The sequence below is a fragment of the Amblyraja radiata genome, chromosome 4, assembly GCF_010909765.2.
Source record: "Amblyraja radiata isolate CabotCenter1 chromosome 4, sAmbRad1.1.pri, whole genome shotgun sequence".
Classification (NCBI taxonomy): domain Eukaryota; kingdom Metazoa; phylum Chordata; class Chondrichthyes; order Rajiformes; family Rajidae; genus Amblyraja; species Amblyraja radiata.
Window position 1 is genome coordinate 110,724,734 of NC_045959.1, and position 19,857 is coordinate 110,744,590.

General features: G+C 41.1%; 1 protein-coding gene across 8 annotated transcripts in view; it reads left to right on the forward strand.

The window, feature by feature from the left end:
• golga4 (golgin A4) overlaps positions 1-19,857 on the forward strand; it is a 147,423-nt gene that overhangs the window by 96,398 nt on the left and 31,168 nt on the right. For all 8 annotated transcript variants that reach the window (XM_033020254.1, XM_033020255.1, XM_033020256.1 and 5 more), the window contains 4 exons: positions 180-311; positions 1,467-1,622; positions 11,308-15,527; positions 18,321-18,442. In XM_033020254.1, the coding sequence (XP_032876145.1) occupies positions 180-311; positions 1,467-1,622; positions 11,308-15,527; positions 18,321-18,442 (4,630 nt within the window). The remainder of the gene's footprint in view (positions 1-179; positions 312-1,466; positions 1,623-11,307; positions 15,528-18,320; positions 18,443-19,857) is intronic.

The window sequence follows — 19,857 nt, forward strand, 5'->3', positions numbered from 1 at the left end:
TCCTTTCGAGGTGTATAAAATCATGAGTGGAATTGAAAGGGTAAATGCACGGTCATTTACGCAGAGTAGGGGAATCAAGAACCAGTGGATTTTGGCTTAATATGGGGAAAAGATTGCCCAGAACTGAACACAATGCATTCTGAGGAGTATTGTTGATGTAAATATTTTGCCTGTCATAGAAGTCCTCTGAAGATTATATTGGAGAATTGGAAAAAAGTCAGATGGAAGCATTGACCTGCAAGGAGAGGGAGTTTGAGCACCAACTTCTGGTTTCCAAGCAGGAGTTTCAGGAACAGCTGAAAATGGCTCTGGTATGTATAATGTAACCCAAGCTCTTTAACATGATGAATAGACCCCCTATTTCCTTTTACATTAAGCACCACAGGCCCATGGACGCTATAACACAAAAATGTTAATTCTACAAGGCAGTGAAAAGAAAGACAGCAAAAAACAGGATATTAATAAAGAAATACACAATTAGAAATCAAGTTTATGATACTGCAAGGGATGGTTCATCGTGTTCCGTGCTGAGGTTGAATTAGGGTTGTACAGGTCAGTTCATGAGCCTGAGCGTTATAGGAAAATAGTTGTTCCTGGACCTGGTGGGTGTGAGAGTGCGAGCTTCTGTACCTCCTGCCCGATGATAGCATTGTGAAGAGGGCATAGCCCAAATGGTGGGGATCTTTGACCAGTGCTGCCTTCTTGAGGCAACACCTCACATAGAATTATTTCAATGGTGGGGAGGACTGTGCTCTTGAGGGAACCGACTGAGTCCACAAATCTCTGCAGTGTCTTGCATTCCTATGCATTGCAATTGGTGTACCAGGCAATAATACAACCAGTCAGGTTGCTTTCTACAGTACATCTGTTGAGGTTTGTTATAGTATATGGTGATATGCCAAATCTTTGGAAAAAAAATGCCCCGCACATCTCCTTTAAACTTTGCCCTGGTCACCTTAAAGCCCTCAAGTATTTGATTTTTCCATGGGGAGAAAGATTCTGACTGTCCACCCTATCTATACCTCTTATAATTTCATTTACTTCTTTAAGGTCACCCTTCATACAGTGGCATTCCAGAAAAAACATCAAAGTCTGTCCAACCTGTCACTAGCAAATACCATGTAAACCATGTAACATTCTGGTGAACCTTCTCTGTGCCCTTTCCAAAGCCTCCATTTCCTTCCCCTAATGGGGCGACCAAAACTGCACACAATAACTCATAATGCTGCCTCATTAAAGACCTGTAATGCTGCATCATAACTTCTTGACTCTTATATTCAGTGCCCTAACCAATGAAAGTAAGCATGCCGTATGCCTTCTTTACCGCTCGATCTATTTGTGTTGCCACTTTACTCTCTGACTTTCACAGGACAGCTGTCACAAGCTGTCTCTTGTGACAGCTTTCAGATTTCCTTAAGAGTGAGGTTCTTTGTTTGTTTACATATATAGAAACATTATTTTGACAGGATAAAAGTCATGCTGAGTATAGAGAGCAGCAGGAAGAGAAAGAACAGCAGACCATGCTGGCATTAGAAGAACAGGAGTTGCAAAGAGAGGCGATCCAGGCACAAGCAGCAAAGCAAATTCAGGAACTGCAAGGAGAATTGGAAACCTGCAGAACGGTAAGATAAATTTGTGCAATTTAAACTATATCAGCTGTAAATTGAGCTGATGCATATTTCTGAATTTTCAAATGTACATGATTATTTGAATCATTGTAATAAGGGGGTATTATGCAGAAAGACCTTAAAGGAGGTCAATACCAATTACAGATATGCCAGTGATGCTTAGTATTTTGCACTCAGTGAAGTTTCTCTTCAAGGTTTACTTTCCATCAATTATGTGATAATTAGCTACAGGACCAGACAATATGCTAATGTGTAATTCCAGTAAGTTTCGATCTCATAGAATAGGAAAATGGAATAACAAGAAGAGTAGCTATTTGGCTGATATCAGCGATGATTTAAAATACTCGTAATTCCCATCATTACTAAACAGTTCTGCAATAATTTATTTTATTTTCTGACGCTATAGTTTACGGAGTGTGCACCAGTCCCACCTGCCTACGCTTGGTCCATATCCCTCCAAACCTGTCCCATCCATGTACCTGTCTAATTGTTTTCTTAAACGATGGGATAGTCCCAGCCTCAACTACCACCTCTGGCAGCTTGTTCCATACAACCATTGTGTGAAAATGTTGCCTATTAATTCTTTTCTCCTTCACCTTGTCCTCTGGCCCTCGATTCCCCAACTCTGGGCAAAAGACTGTGCATCTACCCGATCTATTCCTCTCAATCTATTCCTATTTTGTATACTTCTATAAGATCTCCCCTCATCCTCCTGCGCTCCATGGAATAGAGACCCAGCCTACTCAACCTCTCCCAAAAGCTCACACTCTCTAGTCCTGGCAACATCCTCGTAAATCTTCTCTGAATCCTTTCAAGCGTGACACTTTCAACTCCATTTTCTTTTTTCCTTCTGCTGTTGTCCCAAACAATAAAAACTTATCAGGATTGCTTCATACTTCATTTAGAAATAGGGAGTTGGCCACTTATGCCTTCGCAATCATTCGATAAAATCATGGCTAAACTGATTGAAATTAAAAAAAATTATTCTTGTCTACTTTCAACCACTTGCTTTTATGTATGTCTATGTATGCCACTTATGTTTTTCGCTTCATGAAAAATACTTAGACTGCTTCCCCACTATTTGAGAAGGGGATTTCAAAGATTCAAAATACTCCTGAGAAGACAAAAAAATCTTGATGTATTAAATGGGTTGCCCCGCTTAAGGGCCTGTCCCACTTTCAGGACCTAATTCACGACCTTTTTTACTCGTGGACATTTTTCATCAGGCTAGAAAAACGCCCCGTCCTACCTGATGCCACGAGTACCTACGACTAACATCATGACATCCTACGACCTACCTACGACCTCGTGACGACCATGCCGCGAGTATGTCAAGGGCAAACTCGGCAGAGTGGGGTGCCGTTGTGTATGGCTGCTCTGCCTGCAACCTGCCTTTCACCCTTTTTTATTTTTATTTTTAGTCCTGTTAAAAACAAAATGTTTGTTTGAGGTCTTCTTTTATGTGGTGGGTGGGGGAGGGGAAGGGGGAAACTTTATTTCCTAGCCCCTACCTTGTCAGAGAGGGGGCTTCCCTCCGAGCTGCTTCTTCGCCCCTTCCTCGCGGCCTACCATCGGACTGGAGCGGCGTTTCCTGTCGGGATCGGCCGGGACTACAGCTTCGGCGGTGGCACAGCGCTGGGACACCATCACGGAGCGGGTGATGCCCTACCTGGGTCGCCGTGCGGTAAGCCCCGGAGTGCTGTGACCGCCGACTCCAACATCCGAGGAGCTGTGGCTGCGGGCGTCCAGCTGCGGGCGGCGCTGAATTTAAAACACCGAGGAGCCTGGGATCTGAGATTGCCAGAGTCGGAACACCAACCAGCACGGCCTGAGGACTTTGGGTGCCGCGGTCTCCGGGGAAGAAGCGGCCGCTCCAGACATTTCCAAGCCGCTGAGGAGTGTTCACCCGACGCCGGAGTTCCATCTTCCCGGCAAGAGGGCCTGAAAACATCGGACTGGCTGCGGAGGCCACAACTAGGCCCCGACCTCGGGTGATCACAGAGGAAAAGGACTGAACTTTCTGATGCCTTTCTCCACAGTGGAAAATTTTGATTCTGCTGTGGGGGGAACGTTCATGTTGAATTCTATAATGTGTTGTCATTTTTCTTCTTTTTTTTTTTCTATGGATGTACGGAAACGTAATTATTTCTTCTATGTAAAGTACTTTGGTTTCAACGCGAGTTGATTTAAACGTGCTATATAAATAAAATGTACATACTTGGAGGTTGTGAATTAGGTCGTGAAAGTGGGGCAGGCCCTTTATTTTTAGACGGTGACCATATTTTCAAGATTTTTCCACAAGATTCTCCCCATTCTCCACATCCACACGGTCAAGACCCCTCAGGGTCTTCAAATCAAGTCACTACTCACTTTTCAACTCAAACAGATACAATCCTAGCCTGTCCAATCTTTCCACATAAGACACCTGCCCAATATAGATATTAGTTTAATAAACAGTAAACCTTTTATTAGTTTAATAAACCATTGATAATATTCACGTTCAGCTGCTATGGAAGGTTAGATTGTATGGAATCTAGGGAGAGTTTATATAGTATTTGCTTCATGGTAGGAAGCAGATGGTGATGATGGAAGTTGAAACAACTGCAGATACAGGTTTAACTGGCCTAAAACTGAACACACTGCTCAAACAGAGGCATAACCGATGTCTTATACAACTGCAACGGTACCTCCCAACTTCTATACTGAATATTCTGACTGATGAAGGCCAATGTGCCAAAAGCCTTTTTGACCACCCTATCTACCTATGATGCCACAACAAACTATGTACCTGTACTCCTAGAGCTCTCTGTTCACTGTGTAGGTCCTGTCCATGTTCTTCATCTCGAGATGAGCCTTTTGAGACTAGCGGTCACTGTTCTGTATCGCAGACAACAGCATTGATGTGGGCCGCATATCAAGTAATGAAGAGATTGAGTGCATTCTGACGTGGTGTCAAGACAACAGCCTTTCTCTCAATGTCAGCAAGACAAAGGAGATAGTGATCGACTTCAGGAAGCAAAGCAGTACACGTACCCCAGCATGAATTCACGGAGCTGAAGTAGAGATGGTTGAAAGCTTTAAGTTCCTAGGAGTAACTATCACCAGCAACTTTTCTTGGGGCACCCATTTCGATGCAATGGCCAAGAAAGCACACCACGATTCTACTTCCTGAGAAAGCGTAGGAATTTCAGCATGTCATCAGTCAGAGTATTGAGTATACAAGTTGGGAAGTCATGTTGCAGTTGAATAAGATGTTTATTGAGGCCGCACAGTGACTAGTGGGATGCCGCAAGGCTCGGTGCTGGGACCCCATTTATTTATATATTAACGATTTAGACGAGGGAATTAAATGTAACACCTCCAAGTTTACGTCTACCTGTCCCCCCGGTTGAATGGCTGCAAACATCCGTCTCCGCGGCCGCTGCATTAACTTACCCTCAAGGTCCTCTCGAAGGAGATCTTTTCCACCAGCTCCATGAAACTCGTGGTGCCCAACGTGACCAACACCGGCAATGGGAGAGGGTGGGGAGGGGGTGGAGGGCAAGTGGGGGGGGTGAGGGGAAGTGGGTGGATAAATGTGAGGTTATCTACTTTGGTGGCAAGAACAGGAAAGCAGATTATTATCTGAATGGTGTCAGATTAGGAAAAGGGGAGGTGCAACGAGACCTGGGTGTGCTTGTACATCAGTCACTGAAAGTAAGCATGCAGGTACAGCAGGCAGTGAAGAAAGGAAATGGCATGTTTGCCTTCATAGCGAGAGGATTTGAGTATAGGAGTAAGGAGGTCCTACTGCAGTTGTACAGGGCCCTGGGAAGACCACACCTGGAGTATTGTGTACAGTTTTGGTCTCCTAATTTGAGGAAGAACATTCTTGCTATTGAGGGAGTGCAGCGTAGGTTCACCAGGTTTATTCCCGGGATGGCGGAACTGACATGATGAAAGAATGGGTTGACTGGGCTTGTATTCACTGGAATTTAGAAGGATGAGGGGGCATCTTATAGAAACATATAAAATTCTTAAGGGATTGGACAGGCTAGATGCAGGAAAAATGTTCCTGATTTTGGGGGACTCCAGAACCAGGGTTCACAGTTTAAGAATAAGGGATAGGCTATTTAGGACTGAGATGAGGAAAAACGTTTTCACCCAGAGAGCTGTGAATCTATGGAATTCTCTGCCACAGTGGAGGCCAATTCACTGGATGTTTTCAAGAGAGTTATATTTAGCTCTTAGGGCTAACGGAATCAAGGGATAAGGGGAAAAAGCAGGAATGGAGTACTGATTTTCGATGATCCAAAATGATCATATTGAATGGTGCTGACTCGAAGGGCCGAATGGCCTACTCCTGCACCTATTTTCTGGGCGCATTTAGAGTATTGTGTTCAGTTCTAGGCACCATGTTATAGAAAAGATGTTGTCAAGAGAAGATTTGTGAAGATGTTGCCAGGACTCGAGGGTTTCGGCAATTGGGAGAGGTTGAACGGGCTGGGACTCCATTCCTTGGAGTGCTGGAGGATGACGGGTAATCTTATAGAAGTGTATAAAATCATGAGAGGAATAGATCGGGTAGACGCACAGAGTAGGGGAATTGAGAACCAGAGGACTTAGATTTAAGGTGAAAGGGAAGATTTAGTAGGAATCTGAGGGGTAACTTTTTCACGCAAAGGGTGGTGGGTGTATGGAACAAGCTGCAGAGGAGGTAGATGAGGCAGAGACTATGCCAACGTATAAGAAACGGTTAGACACGTACATGGATAGGACAGGTTTGGAGGGATATGGGACAAACGCACGCAGGCTGGACTGGTGTAAATAGGGCATGTTGGTGGGCGTGAGCAAGTTGGGCCAAAGGGCCTGTTTCTACGCGGTATGACTATGACAATGTCCTGTCTGATGAAGGCATACATGCCACATGCCTTATTCGCCACTTTGTCTGTCTGTGTTGCCACTTTCAGTGAACTAAGTACTTGTACACCTATATTTCTCTGTTCTCCTCATGGTCCCGTCATTCTGTCCTGATTTAACTTCCCAAAATGTATCACTTCACATCTGAGTTCAATACTATCTGCCATTCCTTTCTCGACTTTCCTAGATGATCTAGATCCTGTTGTAACATGTAGGGGGGAAAGAAGAAAAAGATAATAAACAGAGAATAAGAGGTGGTGGGTTTCTTAAATGTGTGAGCAGAGAGACAGAGGGGTGTAAAATGAGGGTAGAAGCAATAGGTAGCAAGGTGAAAAGTAAAAGTGGTAGGCAGACAAATCCAGGGCAAAAATCAAAAAGGGCCATTTTTCAACATAATTGTATAAGGGGTAAGAGTGTTGTAAAAACAAGCCTGAAGGCTTTGTGTCTCAATGCACGGAGCATTCGTAATAAGGTGGATGAGTTGAATGTGCAGATAGCTATTAATGACTATGATATAGTTGGGATCACGGAGACATGGCTCCAGGGTGACCAAGGCTGGGAGCTGAACATCCAGGGATATTCAATATTCAGGAGGGATAGACAGAAAGGAAAAGGAGGTGGGGTAGCGTTGCTGGTTAGAGAGGAGATTAACGCAATAGAAAGGAAGGACATTAGCTTGGAGGATGTGGAATCGAGATGGGTAGAGCTGCGAAACACTAAGCGGCAGAAAACGTTAGTGGGAGTTGTGTACAGGCCACCTAACAGTAGTAGTGGAGTTGGGGATGGCATCAAACAGGGAATTAGAAATGCGTGCAACAAAGGTAAAACAGTTATAATGGGTGACTTCAATCTACATATAGATTGGGTGAATCAAATTGGCAGGGGTGCTGAGGAAGAGGATTTCTTGGAATGTAAGCGGGATAGTTTTCTAAACCAACATGTAGAGGAACCAACGAGAGAGTAGGCTATCCTAGACTGGGTATTGAGTAATGAGGAAGGGTTAGTTAGCAGTCTTGTTGTGCGTGGCCCCTTGGGCAAGAGTGACCATAATATGGTTGAGTTCTTCATTAGGATGGAGAGTGACATTGTTAATTCAGAAACAAGGGTTCTTAACTTAAAGAAAGGTAACTTTGAGGATATGAGACGTGGATTGGCCAAGATTGACTGGCAATTGATTCTTAAAGGGTTGACGGTGGATATGCAATGGAAGGCATTTAAAGGCTGTGTGGATGAACTACAACAATTGTTCATCCCAGTTTGGCAAAAGAATAAATCAGGGAAGGTAGTGCATCCGTGGATAACAAGGGAAATCAGGGATAGTATCAAAACAAAGGATGAAGCGTACAAATTAGCCAGAAAAAGCAGCCTACCAGAGGACTGGGAGAAATTCAGAAACCAGCAGAGGGCTTAATTAGGAAAGGGAAAATAGATTATGAAAGAAAACTGGCAGGGAACATAAAAACTGACTGCAAAAGTTTTTATAGATATGTGAAGAGAAAGAGATTAGTTAAAGCAAATGTAGGTCTCTTGCAGTCAGAAACAGGTGAATTGATCATGGGGAACAAGGACATGGCAGACCAATTGAATAACTACTTTGGTTCTGTCTTCACTAAGGCAGACTTAATTAATCTGCCGGAAATAGCAGGGGACGGGGGTCAAATTAACTGAGTGAAATCCAGGTTAGCCACGAAGTGGTGTTAGGTAAATTGAATGGATTAAAGGCCGATAAATCCCCAGGGCCAGATAGGCTGCATCCCAGAGTACTTAAGGAAGTAGCCCCAGAAATAGTGGATGTATTAGTGATAATTTTTCAAAACTCTTTAGATTCTGGAGTAGTTCCTGAGGATTGGAGGGTAGCTAATGTAACCCCACTTTTTAAAAAGGGAGGGAGAGAGAAAATGGGGAATTACTGACCAGTTAGTCTAACATCGGTAGTGGGGAAACTGCTTGAGTCAGTTATTAAAGATGGGATAGCAGCACATTTGGAAAGTGGTGAAATCATTGGACGAAGTCAGCATGGATTTATGAAAGGTAAATCATGCCTGACGAGTCTTATAGAATTTTTCGAGGATGTAACTAGTAGAGTGGATAAGGGAGAACCAGTGGATGTGTTATATCTGGACTTTCAGAAGGCTTTCGACAAGGTCCCACATAAGAGATTAGTATACAAACTTAAAGCACACGGTATTGGGGGTTCAGTATAGATGTGGATAGAGAACTGGCTGGCAGACAGGAAGCAAAGAGTAGGAGTTAAAGGGTCCTTTTCAGAATGGTAGGCAGTTACTAGTGGGGTACCGCAAGGCTCAGTGCTGGGACCCCAGTTATTTACAATATATATATATTTACAATATATGATTTGGACGAGGGAATTGAATGCAACATCTCCAAGTTTGCGGATGACACGAAGCTGGGGGGCAGTGTTAGCTGTGAGGAGGATGCTAGGAGGCTGCAAGATGACTTGGATAGGCTGGGTGAGTGGGCAAATGCATGACAGATGCAGTATAATGTGGATAAATGTGAGGTTATCCACTTTGGTGGCAAAAACAGGAAAGTAGACTATTACCTAAATGATGGCCAATTAGGAAAAGGGGAGATGCAACGAGAACTGGGTGTCATGGTACACCAGTCATTGAAAGTAGGCATGCAGGTGCAGCAGGCAGTGAAGAAAGCGAATGGTATGTTAGCATTCATAGCAAAAGGATTTGAGTATAGGAGCAGGGTGGTTCTACTGCAGTTGTACAGGGTCTTGGTGAGAACACACTTGGAGTATTGCGTACAGTTTTGGTCTCCTAATCTGAGGAAGGACATTCTTGCTATAGAGGGAGTAAAGAGAAGGTTCACCAGACTGATTTCTGGGATGTCAGGACTTTCATATGAAGAAAGACTGGATAGACTTGGCTTGTACTGGGCTTGATCAGCCATGATCATATTGAATGACGGTGCAGGCTTGAAGGGCCGAATGGCCTACTCCTGCACTTATTTTCTATGTTTCTATGTACTCGCTAGAATTTAGAAGATTGAGGGGGGATCTTATAAAAACGTACAAAATTCTTAAAGGGTTGGACAGGCTAGATGCAGGAAGATTGTTCCCGATGTTGGGGAAGTCCAGAACAAGGAGTAAGTTTAAGGATAAAGGGGAAATATTTTAGGACAGATGAGAAAAACATTTTTTACACAGAGAGTGGTGAATCTCTGGAATTCTCTGCCACAGAATGTAGTTGAGGCCAGTTCATTTGCTATATTTAAGAGGGAGTTAACTATGGCCCTAGTGGCTAAAGGGATCCGGGGGTATGGAGAGAAAGCAGGTACAGGATACTGTTGGATGATCAGCCATGATCATATTGAATGACGGTGCAGGCTCGAAGGGCCGAATGGCCTACTCCTGCACCTATTTTCTATGTTTCTATGTAACCTTTGATAACCACCTTTACTGTCCACTACACCATCAATTTTGACTCAACCACAAATATGCTTATCATGCATGCCGTCTCCTTTTCAATTCAAGTCATAAATATACAGGACTACAGCAGAGGACACTGCACCGATTGTTGAGATACACACTCGTATGAAAAGCAACCATGAACCACCTCCCTCTGACTCCACCGAGCCAATGTTTTATTTAATTAGTCATCTCACCTTGGATCCTGGGTGATCGTACCTTTTGGACAAATTGATGAGATCTGTACATCAATGTGTAAAATTGTGTCTACCTAATAAAAATTGTTCATTTCATTACACGTTATATCAATATATTTTGGATAGATGAATAATGTGCTACAAAAGTCTATAGCTTTGCCTTAATATCCTTATTAATATAATTTTTCTAAAATATGCTTGCTGGACAAAAATAAACACAGATAAATACATTTATGATTTTTTGTGCAATTTCTGCATGACCAGCATTTATTGCCTTTTTCCCAATAACTTATGAGGAGGTAGCAAACTAAAACGTATCTGATGGTGGAATCTCATTGCAGCTGGAAATTGCATGTTGATTATTTCATTGTAGAGACTGTTGTGATGGAATGACAGGACCAGGGGAATTTTATCCTGGCTCTGAGACGAGTGTGGGTAAGAGTAGTGATATAGGAAAAGAGTGAGATTCAATCAGGGATTCGATCAATTATGTTAGAGGGAGAGGTATCCTCCACTTCTGAGGATAAAGGAAGACGTGTGGTACCTCTGAGAAAGTGTCATAATTGAACTAGATGTGGTAGAGACAGATGAATGTTGGATTTATTGTACATTTTTTACTCTTGTTCCTTCTTTGGCTATATGCTAATATTTATTCCTGGAAAATAATTTAAATCTCTATTTCACTTCTTGCATCCCATTTGGTAAGGATTTTTCAGTCCCTCAGTTTGAACAGCTTCCATCCTGTCCAGATGTCTTGCATTCCCTGCAGAAGATAGCAAATGCAATTGTACAGTGGAAGTCCCTACTGGCTTAGCCACTGAATGTCTGTGAGCAAACAGATGTGATATGAATGCCTTTCCTTTGCTGCTCACAGAAAAAATGTGGACCATTATTGTTTTTTTTGGTTATGTCGTCATTGACTTTTTAAATTTAGAAATAGTATTTTTGAAGATGTTTTAATAAATCCTTTTAGTTGTTAAGTGCAAACTTTTAGTTGTTACATTCAAACTTTAGCTGCTTAGTTCAATGACAAAATAATTGTTAGAGATCTACAGATAAATGACTTGCAGAATACAAACAAGTTATGTGATATTCAAAGTATTCTATTGTTTCCCCCCCCCCCCCCCCCCCCCCCCCCCTACAGAGAGTATTGGAATTGGAAAGTTTACTTGTACAAACGTCACAAGGCAGTGAAATGAAGTCAGAAGACATTGAGGCAGAGAAGGCCAAATACAAAGAAGAAATGAGATCTTCAATTGAAAAACACCAAATGGAGCTGCAAAATAAAAACCAGGAAGAAGAGCAATTATCGATTGAAAAATTGCATCAGCAGCAGGCTAAAGTGGAGGAGCTTGAAAAAAGAAGTGGAGAACTAGAAGCACAGTTAATGGAGAACGAAACCCAATTCCATGCCCACATTGAGGAAATGAACCAAAAAACACTGGAGAAAATTGATCTGAAACAAACTGAATTGGAGGAGCTGTCAGTTGAGATGTCAGAAATACTAAAAGTACGCCAAGAGTTAGAAAATAAGTTATCTTTGTTTGAGGAAGATGTTGAGAAAAAACTAAAACAGAAGGAAATGGACTGTGAAGAAAAAATCAATGCTGCAGAAAAAAACAATGAACTGGCCATGTGTGGAGTTGAGAAAATATTTACAGAAAAGTTAAACAACCTCCACCATCTTCTTGAGGAAAAGGACAAAGAATTGCAAGAACTGCAAACAGAAAAAGAAAGCTTGACAAATCAGCTTGAAACAATTCAAAATGAAGCTGCAGCAGTTTCTGTAGAACTTGAAATCATGAGCCAAGCCCGAAAATGTGAGCTGGAAAATGCAAGAGAAAAGATGACTTGTGAACTCGATGACCAGCGTCGCCAGTACGAAGTACAATTAACAGAACTGCAGAACTTGGTGAAGAACTTAGAGACTGACAAGTCGAATCTTTGTCGAGATTTGGAAGAAAAAGAAAAAGAATGTCTGAACAGGCTTCATGAGGTCACAGTTAATTTAGATAATTACAAATTGCAGGCACAAGATTTCAAAGACTTGGAAGAAAAAAACAGTGATTTATTACAAAAAATTGTTTCCCTAACCGAACAATACGAAAGTAGAATTGCGCAGTTGGGTTTCGATATTGCACTGATACAGAAAGGTTCAGAGGAAAACCAAAAGGCACTTAATGAGGCACTGAATCTTCAAAAGCAACAAGCAGAAGAGTTCAGTCAACAACACGCAGACAAACAAAAACAGTATGACCTCCAAGTTGCTTCACTTCATGAGGAATATGGAGAGAAAATAAGAACACTTGAAACAAAATTAGAAAAAATCACGGGCAATGAAAAAGAAATGCAAGAAAACTTCCAAGTTCAGCTTTCTGAACAGGAAATTAAACTAAAAGTAGAGCTGGAAAAGAAGCAGACGGAATTGATTCAAAAGGAACAAATCTTAAAAGAAAAAATAATGGAAATGGCACACACAAATTCTACAGGAATTAATGAAACAGTAGCTCAGTTGGAATCTAGTCAGAAACAACTGGAAAGTCTTAATGAGATGCACAAAATAGAGGTTGCAGAACTGAATCAAAGTTTGGTGAATAGATTGGATCAGCAGATGGAAGAACTAAAAGAAAAACATGAGAACGAGATTCAGGAAAAGGAACAAGAATTCACAAAATTGAAACGTTGCCTGGAAGCTTCCAATAATGATAAGGACAAACTATCGAGCAAAGTCGAAGAGCTTACAGGGGAAGTTGCTTCAAGAGCAGATAGAATGCAACAGCTCCAAGAAGCATCTTGCCAGGTTGACGCTTTGTTGAAAAGTGAAATAATCCTTAAAACTAGATTAGAAACACTTGAAGAGACTGCTAGCCAAGCTTTACTGGCAAGAACAGAGTTAGAAAACACTATAAGTGAGTTGAAAAACACGCATGAACAAAGCCAGGAGAGGATTCGTGAACTTAATTGTTTGTTGAAGGAAACGGAGGATAAACTGCAGCTGCTAGAGACCTTGCGTGGTAAGGAAAATGATGAACATGAAAAAGCACTTCAAGCAAAATCTGTTGAAATTGAGAATGAAATTGAATTTAGGAACCAGATCGAGCAAGTAATACATTGTTTTAATGAAGCAGATGGAAAAATAGAGTTGCAAATCAATACATTTTCTTCTTTCTGTTTTGATAAAATCAGCAACCTTAGCGAGCGAATTAAAGTTTACCAAACTCAATTTGAGAAGATGAAAAAGGCATTTATGAAAAAGAACTGTGAAATTCGTGATTTAGAAACTCAGGTTCATGAGTTGATAAACCAAAATGTCTTATTAAATGATTCAGTGCAGCATATCACACAACAACTGCAAAATAAAGAGCAGGACATTAAGGCCTTACAAGGTGAATTACAAATCATTAGTGCAGATCGCGACACACTCCAGCAAGATAGCAAACTTAGCAAACAGCTTCTGAACGAGAAGGAGGCACACATTGAGCATTGTAAAACAGAATTGGCAGAAAATGCAAACATGTATAAATTCATCACTCAACAGCTGGAGGAAAAAGAATCAAACATCTTAAGTTTCGAGGATGATATAAGGAGTTTAAAGTTGCAACTTGAGCACCACGATATCGTCGTAGATAAAGAAGCTATATCCTTACTTAACGAACAACATCAAGTGGAACAACAAAAGCTGCTGAACCAAATAGATCAACTATCTGCGAGTATTGAAGCTATTTCTCAAGAGAAAATTTCAGCTCTTGGACAGGTAGATCAATATAAAAACAAGTTAGCAGAATGGAAGAAAAGAACAGAAATAAAATTTGCGCAGCACAGCAACAAGATGAAAGAGCTTGAGTCAAATTTGATGATGTCTGTTCAACTAAATGAAGAGAAGGATGGTCAATTGTCATCACTGAGAGCAGAGGTAGAAAAGCTGACTAATAGCTTACAAAATGGTAGAAATGAAACGGAACATGCAGAAAATGAAAAGACAACATTAGTTACTGATCTGAATGGTCAGCTGCAAGCAGCTAAATCCAGAATAGCAGAACTAGATCAAGATATTGCTACAAAGTCTCAGCAATGTGAAATTGAAGAAATCAACAAAAAATTGCACCAGAAGGAAATTGAATTGGAGGAGATGAGGCTACAACTTGAACAAGCCCAGGCTGGAGCTTCCGAACAATACATCAAGTTCAAGGATACTGAAAACAAAATTAAAATATTGGAGCAAGAGATGGAATCACTGACTGTTGGCTTTTTGGAGAAACAAAATGAATGGGAGAAATTTAAATTAGATCTTAAAAATAACAAGGAGCAGGATTTGAAGGATTTGGAAACTAGAGTGAAAACAGAGAGTGCTACTAAAATAGCTGAACTTAAGAGAAAAGCAGAGCAAAAAATTGCAAAAATAAGGAAACAGCTAACAGATCAAATGGAAGGGAAAGAAAAATGCATGGACGAACAGTTAAAAGACTTAAAACAAAAAGTTACGTTTCAAGATACAACGAATGAGGCCTTGGAAGAAAAACTGAAAAGTTTAGAAGCTGCAGAAGTTGAAGAAAAAGAAGAAAAAGAGAAGGTTGTTAAAATGAGAGAAGAGCTGGAACTTGAGAAGGAGAATTGTCTGAAAGTGTTCAGAGCAAGCTATGAAGAAAAAGTAACAGTTCTACAGATGGAATTATCAGCAAGAGATGAGATAATACAAAAATACAAAGAAACCAGTGTTAAAACAGATAACTTTGATGAAATCACTCAGCTCCAAGCGAATATTCAAGACCATTTGGAAATAGTCGGAGCAGAGAAGATTGAACAGCGTCAATCAGAGCTTGAACAACAAAAACATGTCTCTCACTCATTGTCAGAAAAAGAGAAAATGGATAAATTGGATAATTTAATGTTGCAGATGAGCACAAAAGACAAACGGATAAATGAGATGGAAAAGAGAATTGAAGAGTTGCAAAGGGGAAAAGAAATGACTGAAAAACAAATGATGGAGTGCCAAGGTGATGTCACAAAGGATGACACTGAGATTGATGGAACATTAGAGAACAGTTCCATAACTGAGGGCTATAAAAAAGATGTAAAGCTCCTGCAGGAGCAGTTACAGGAGAAAGTCTCTCTGCTTAAGATCTTTGAGGAAAGTTCTGAAGAGAAGTCAAAATCTGACTTGGAGTTATTTAAATTGTTAGATGACACACGAGCACAACAAAGTCATTTGGGTCGCCAACTGGAAGATACAGAAAACGAGAAACAAAAATTGCGTAAGGAACACACTAAACTCCAGAAAGACCTACGAGCCTTGCGGAAAGAACATGAGGCCGAATTAGAAATCATTAGAAAGGAAATTAATGAGGAGGCTGAGAAAACAACCAAGTAAGTGTGTGCTTTGTAACATGAATATTTAGAATGGGCTTGCTCTCATTTGCCAAATCACTAACCCAGGACCATTCTGACTTATGAAAGTGACCCTAATTTCTCTTGTTTACTGCAAAGTAGAATCTTAAACTTCTCCCCTTTGCACCACTCCAATAATAAGTGCAGGGGCATCTTCCTCTTCTTGCGTATGGCGTGCACAGCCTAAAGTTGTAGGACAACTTGTTCTCTTTGATCTTACTTGATTGTGCACGCCAGGCTGATTGCATTTGTCAAAACAGAGTTGCAATCTCCCACCCCTGCAGGGGCATCATGGACCCCATTGTCCCACATATTTAAACCTTTTGCCACATCTCTCATAGTGATAGTTTGGATGACAAGGGAAATTGAGGCTTTGGTCAGGAGTAAGAAGGAGGTATGGGACAGGTATAGGCAGCTGGGATCGTGTATCCTTGGAGGAGTTTCAGAAACTGAGGAGTAAGCTAAAATAGGAAATTAGAAAGGCAAAAGGGGAACAGGAGATTGCCCTGACAGATAACATTAAGGATAATCCCAAGGGATTTTGTAAGTACATAAAGAGAGAAAGGGCCCATAAAGGGAGAGTGGGATCCCTCAGTGGGACCAACATGCCTCATCTACACTAATCCAACCTGCTTGAGTTGGGCCAATATATCCAAGCGAAATATGAGGTACTGCTCCTCCATATTTCGCTTGGGCAGTTTACACCCCAATGGTATGAACATTGACTTCTCCACTTTCAGGTGGTTCTTGCTATCTCCGTCCTTCCCCTCCCCTTCCCAGCTCTACCACATCCTACTGTCTCCACCTCTTCCTTTCTTCTTCCCGCCCCCCCCCCCCCCTCCCACATCAGTCTCAAGAAGGGTCTCGACCCGAAACGTCACTTATTCCTTCACTCCATAGAAGCTGCCTCACCCGCTGAGTTTCTCCAGCATTTTTGCCTACCTTTGATTTTTCCAGCATCTGCAGTTCTTTCTTAAACATATCTTAAACCATTCCTCAGCCCTGAAGATCAAGATCCTGCTGTCATGTTTGATAACCTTCTCCATTCTCTACTATGCCACCCACTTTCATGCCATCTGCAAACTTGCTAATCATGCCAATCGTGTTAAACATGTTAATCATGCCTTGTACATTTTTGATTTCCCTGCTCCTAAATTCCCCTAAAAGATTCTCCAGATAGAATGTGCATTTACCCTATCTAATCCCCTCATGATCTTATAAATCTCTATATCACCCCTCATCTTCCTGCACACCAATTAATATTCTGTGTGATTGTTGTGGAGTCAAAGTCACAGAGTTATACAGCTTGGACATTTCAGCCCAAGTCATTAATTCCACCCAAATTACATAATTGAGCAAGTTCCACAGTGCAGCATTCTGACAAAAGAGAATCCAATTTTCCGTCTCAAATTGTGTGCAAGCTGTGACATGGTAATCCAACCCTTCTTAACCCATCCACTGTCTCCGAATTGTTTAATTACAACGATCGGCAGCCGCTGCTGTACCAAAAAAAAGATACAAAGGGCTGGGCAGACAGCATCTCTGGAGAATATGAATAGGTAACTTTTCAGGTCGGGGCTCTTCTTCAAACTTTCTGTGCTGGGGAGAAAGCAAGCTAGCAGAGAGGGCAGGATAAAGCCTGGCAAGCGATGTGTGGATACAGGTGAGGGGAGGGCAGTTGATAGGTAGATGGTTGGACAAAAGCCAGAGAAGAAATGTCACCTATTCATGCTCTCAAGAAATGCTGCCAGACCAGTTGAGTGACACCAGCACTATGGGTCTTTTTTGAAAAATTGTTTGGCTGAAACCCAAGATTCATCTTATAACTCAAGGTCACAAAGATTAAAGCCTCCATGCAAGTTCCTTATGTTTAGTTTAGAGATAGAGCATGGTAACAGGCTAGTTATCCCACTTTCGCAACTACTCCTTACACTATGGGCAAATTTTAAATGCCATTTAACCTACTAACTTGCACGGCTTTGGGAAGTGCGAGGAAACCAGGAAACCCACTCAGTCATAGGGAGAATGTGCAAACTCCATACAGGCAGCACTCAAAGTCAGGATAGAACCCAGGTCTCTGGCTAACTGCGCTGCGCTAGATTTAATTCCCTAGCCATAGTCTCCGTATCTATCTCTTGCCATGGCCTCATACTGTCTTGACTAGTTTTGCAGTTTGTGTTAAATTTGGCTCTTAAATTTGACCTAATTTTGGGATGCCGAGGGTAAACCCATGTAAAGAAGAACATGCAAACTCCACAGAGATCAGGGTTCAACCCTGATTGCAGGATCTGGGAAGCCACAGCAATATTACTGCAGCAGTTGTACCACAGTGCCATCCCTAATTATATGACATTACCTATTAGATTATATCTATTCATACTTGCAGATCAGGAACATGCAACAAAATTACTGCTTCCAGGACAAATTGCATACAGCCAGCACGATGTCTTGTATATTTTTTCAATTTTCCACACTCATCTAAAGAAGTGCAGGCTGGTAAATTAATTACACACTAATTTGTCCCAATTTGACAGATGAATGGGGAATTTGATTGATATGTGGGAAGATAAAAGGGAATTACTGTAAATAGGTGATAGTTGGCCTGGGCATGGTGAGACGAGGGGCCTGTTTCAGTGCAATATTACTTAGACAATTCACATTTTAAGTTAGTGAGTTCATTAGCTTATCTTACATTTCTCAGTAAACCATTTTACTTTAAAGTAAGAAAAAAATATAACTTAACTAATTTTGCAAATGACTATTTTTTTGCAGATTGGAATTGGAAGATCTGCAGCTGAAACACAACTCAATTCTCAAACAGTTATTGCGAGAATTCAATACACAATTAGCAAAAAAAGAACAAGAGCTTGATGTATCAGTCAAAGAGGCCATAGGTAAGTAGAAAAGGTGTGATTTTGTACAAACATTTCGAGATAAATTATTATGGAACATTCTTCAATAGATTTCTTGGATCCAATCTTTGATGGCTGAATTAAAGCTATTGGCTCAATATGGTATTTGTAAAATTCAGTAGGATTTTCAACCAAGAGAAAGTTCAGACACTTTTTGCATTGTTAAAGGTACTGCTTTGAAGTTTGAACATGGTACAACCATTTTAAGAAGAATGGAATGAGTGGTGAACAAAATGGAGGTGGTCAAGGGGGAAATATATGAACATTGTAATTTTCATGTGGATTAAAGATAATTATAATCCTGAAATAGAAACAAAAATGCCGGAAGCATGCAACATGTCAAATGAAAAGCAGAAACAAGGAACTGCAGGTGCCGATTAAAAAAAAAACCAGAAGAAAAAAAGACACAGTGCTGGAGGAACTCAGCGATTCAGGCAGCATCCTGATGATAGATCCATCCATATTCTCCAGATATGCTGCCTGACCTACTGAATTACCCCAGTACTTTGTGGGGGGGGGGGGGGGGGTTAGGTCAAAAGAGAAACTTTTAATTAACGTTTCAGGTCCAAGATCTTTTTTAGAATTAATTATGAACCTTTTTTTTTTAAATTCGTGTTACAAGGTGACTAAAAGACTGCCATCTGAGATTGGCATGTTTCATGTTTCATTGTGTTTTTGGTAGAGGCCAAATATAATTATGTTTAAAAGGTATTTGCACAGGTACTTGGATAGGACAAGAGTAGAGTCCTAAGGGCCTATGATATGGGGTAGTTGGCATTAGCAAAGATTGGCATCATGGTTTGTGTGGATGAGTTGGGGCTCATTTCTGTGCTGTACAACTTTGAAAAGTACTGCACAGTAATTTGTATTGAACATGAATCATTCATTTCAAAGCTGTCTGATTCACTCCAGGAAAAAAAATGATGATAATGCTACCAGTATCACTGAGAAGGTTTGACAATTAGGCTAGATATATAATTGTTAGGCAGTTCCATGGGATTAAAGATATTCCAGTTTTATGATGTCTTATGAAGCAAATGTAGGACCCGCAGACGCTTCCATTGATTATTCCATTGGGAGGTGCTTGATGGAGTGGACAAAGAAATAGTTTGAAGGACGATGCACTTCTTCTGTTAGATCCACTATTGTTTATTGTTTATGTTAACGATTTGGATGTGAATGCAGGAGGTATGGTAAGTTTGTGGGTGGCATTAAAATTATAGCATAGTGAACAGTGAAGAAAGTTTTCTATGAATACAGCAGGATCTTGATCAACTGGGCCAATGGGCTGAGGAATGGCAGATGGAGTTCAATTTGGATAAATGTAAAGTATTGCGTTTTGTAGGACAAACGAGGGCAGGACTCACACAGTAACTTGTCGGACCCTGGAGAATGTT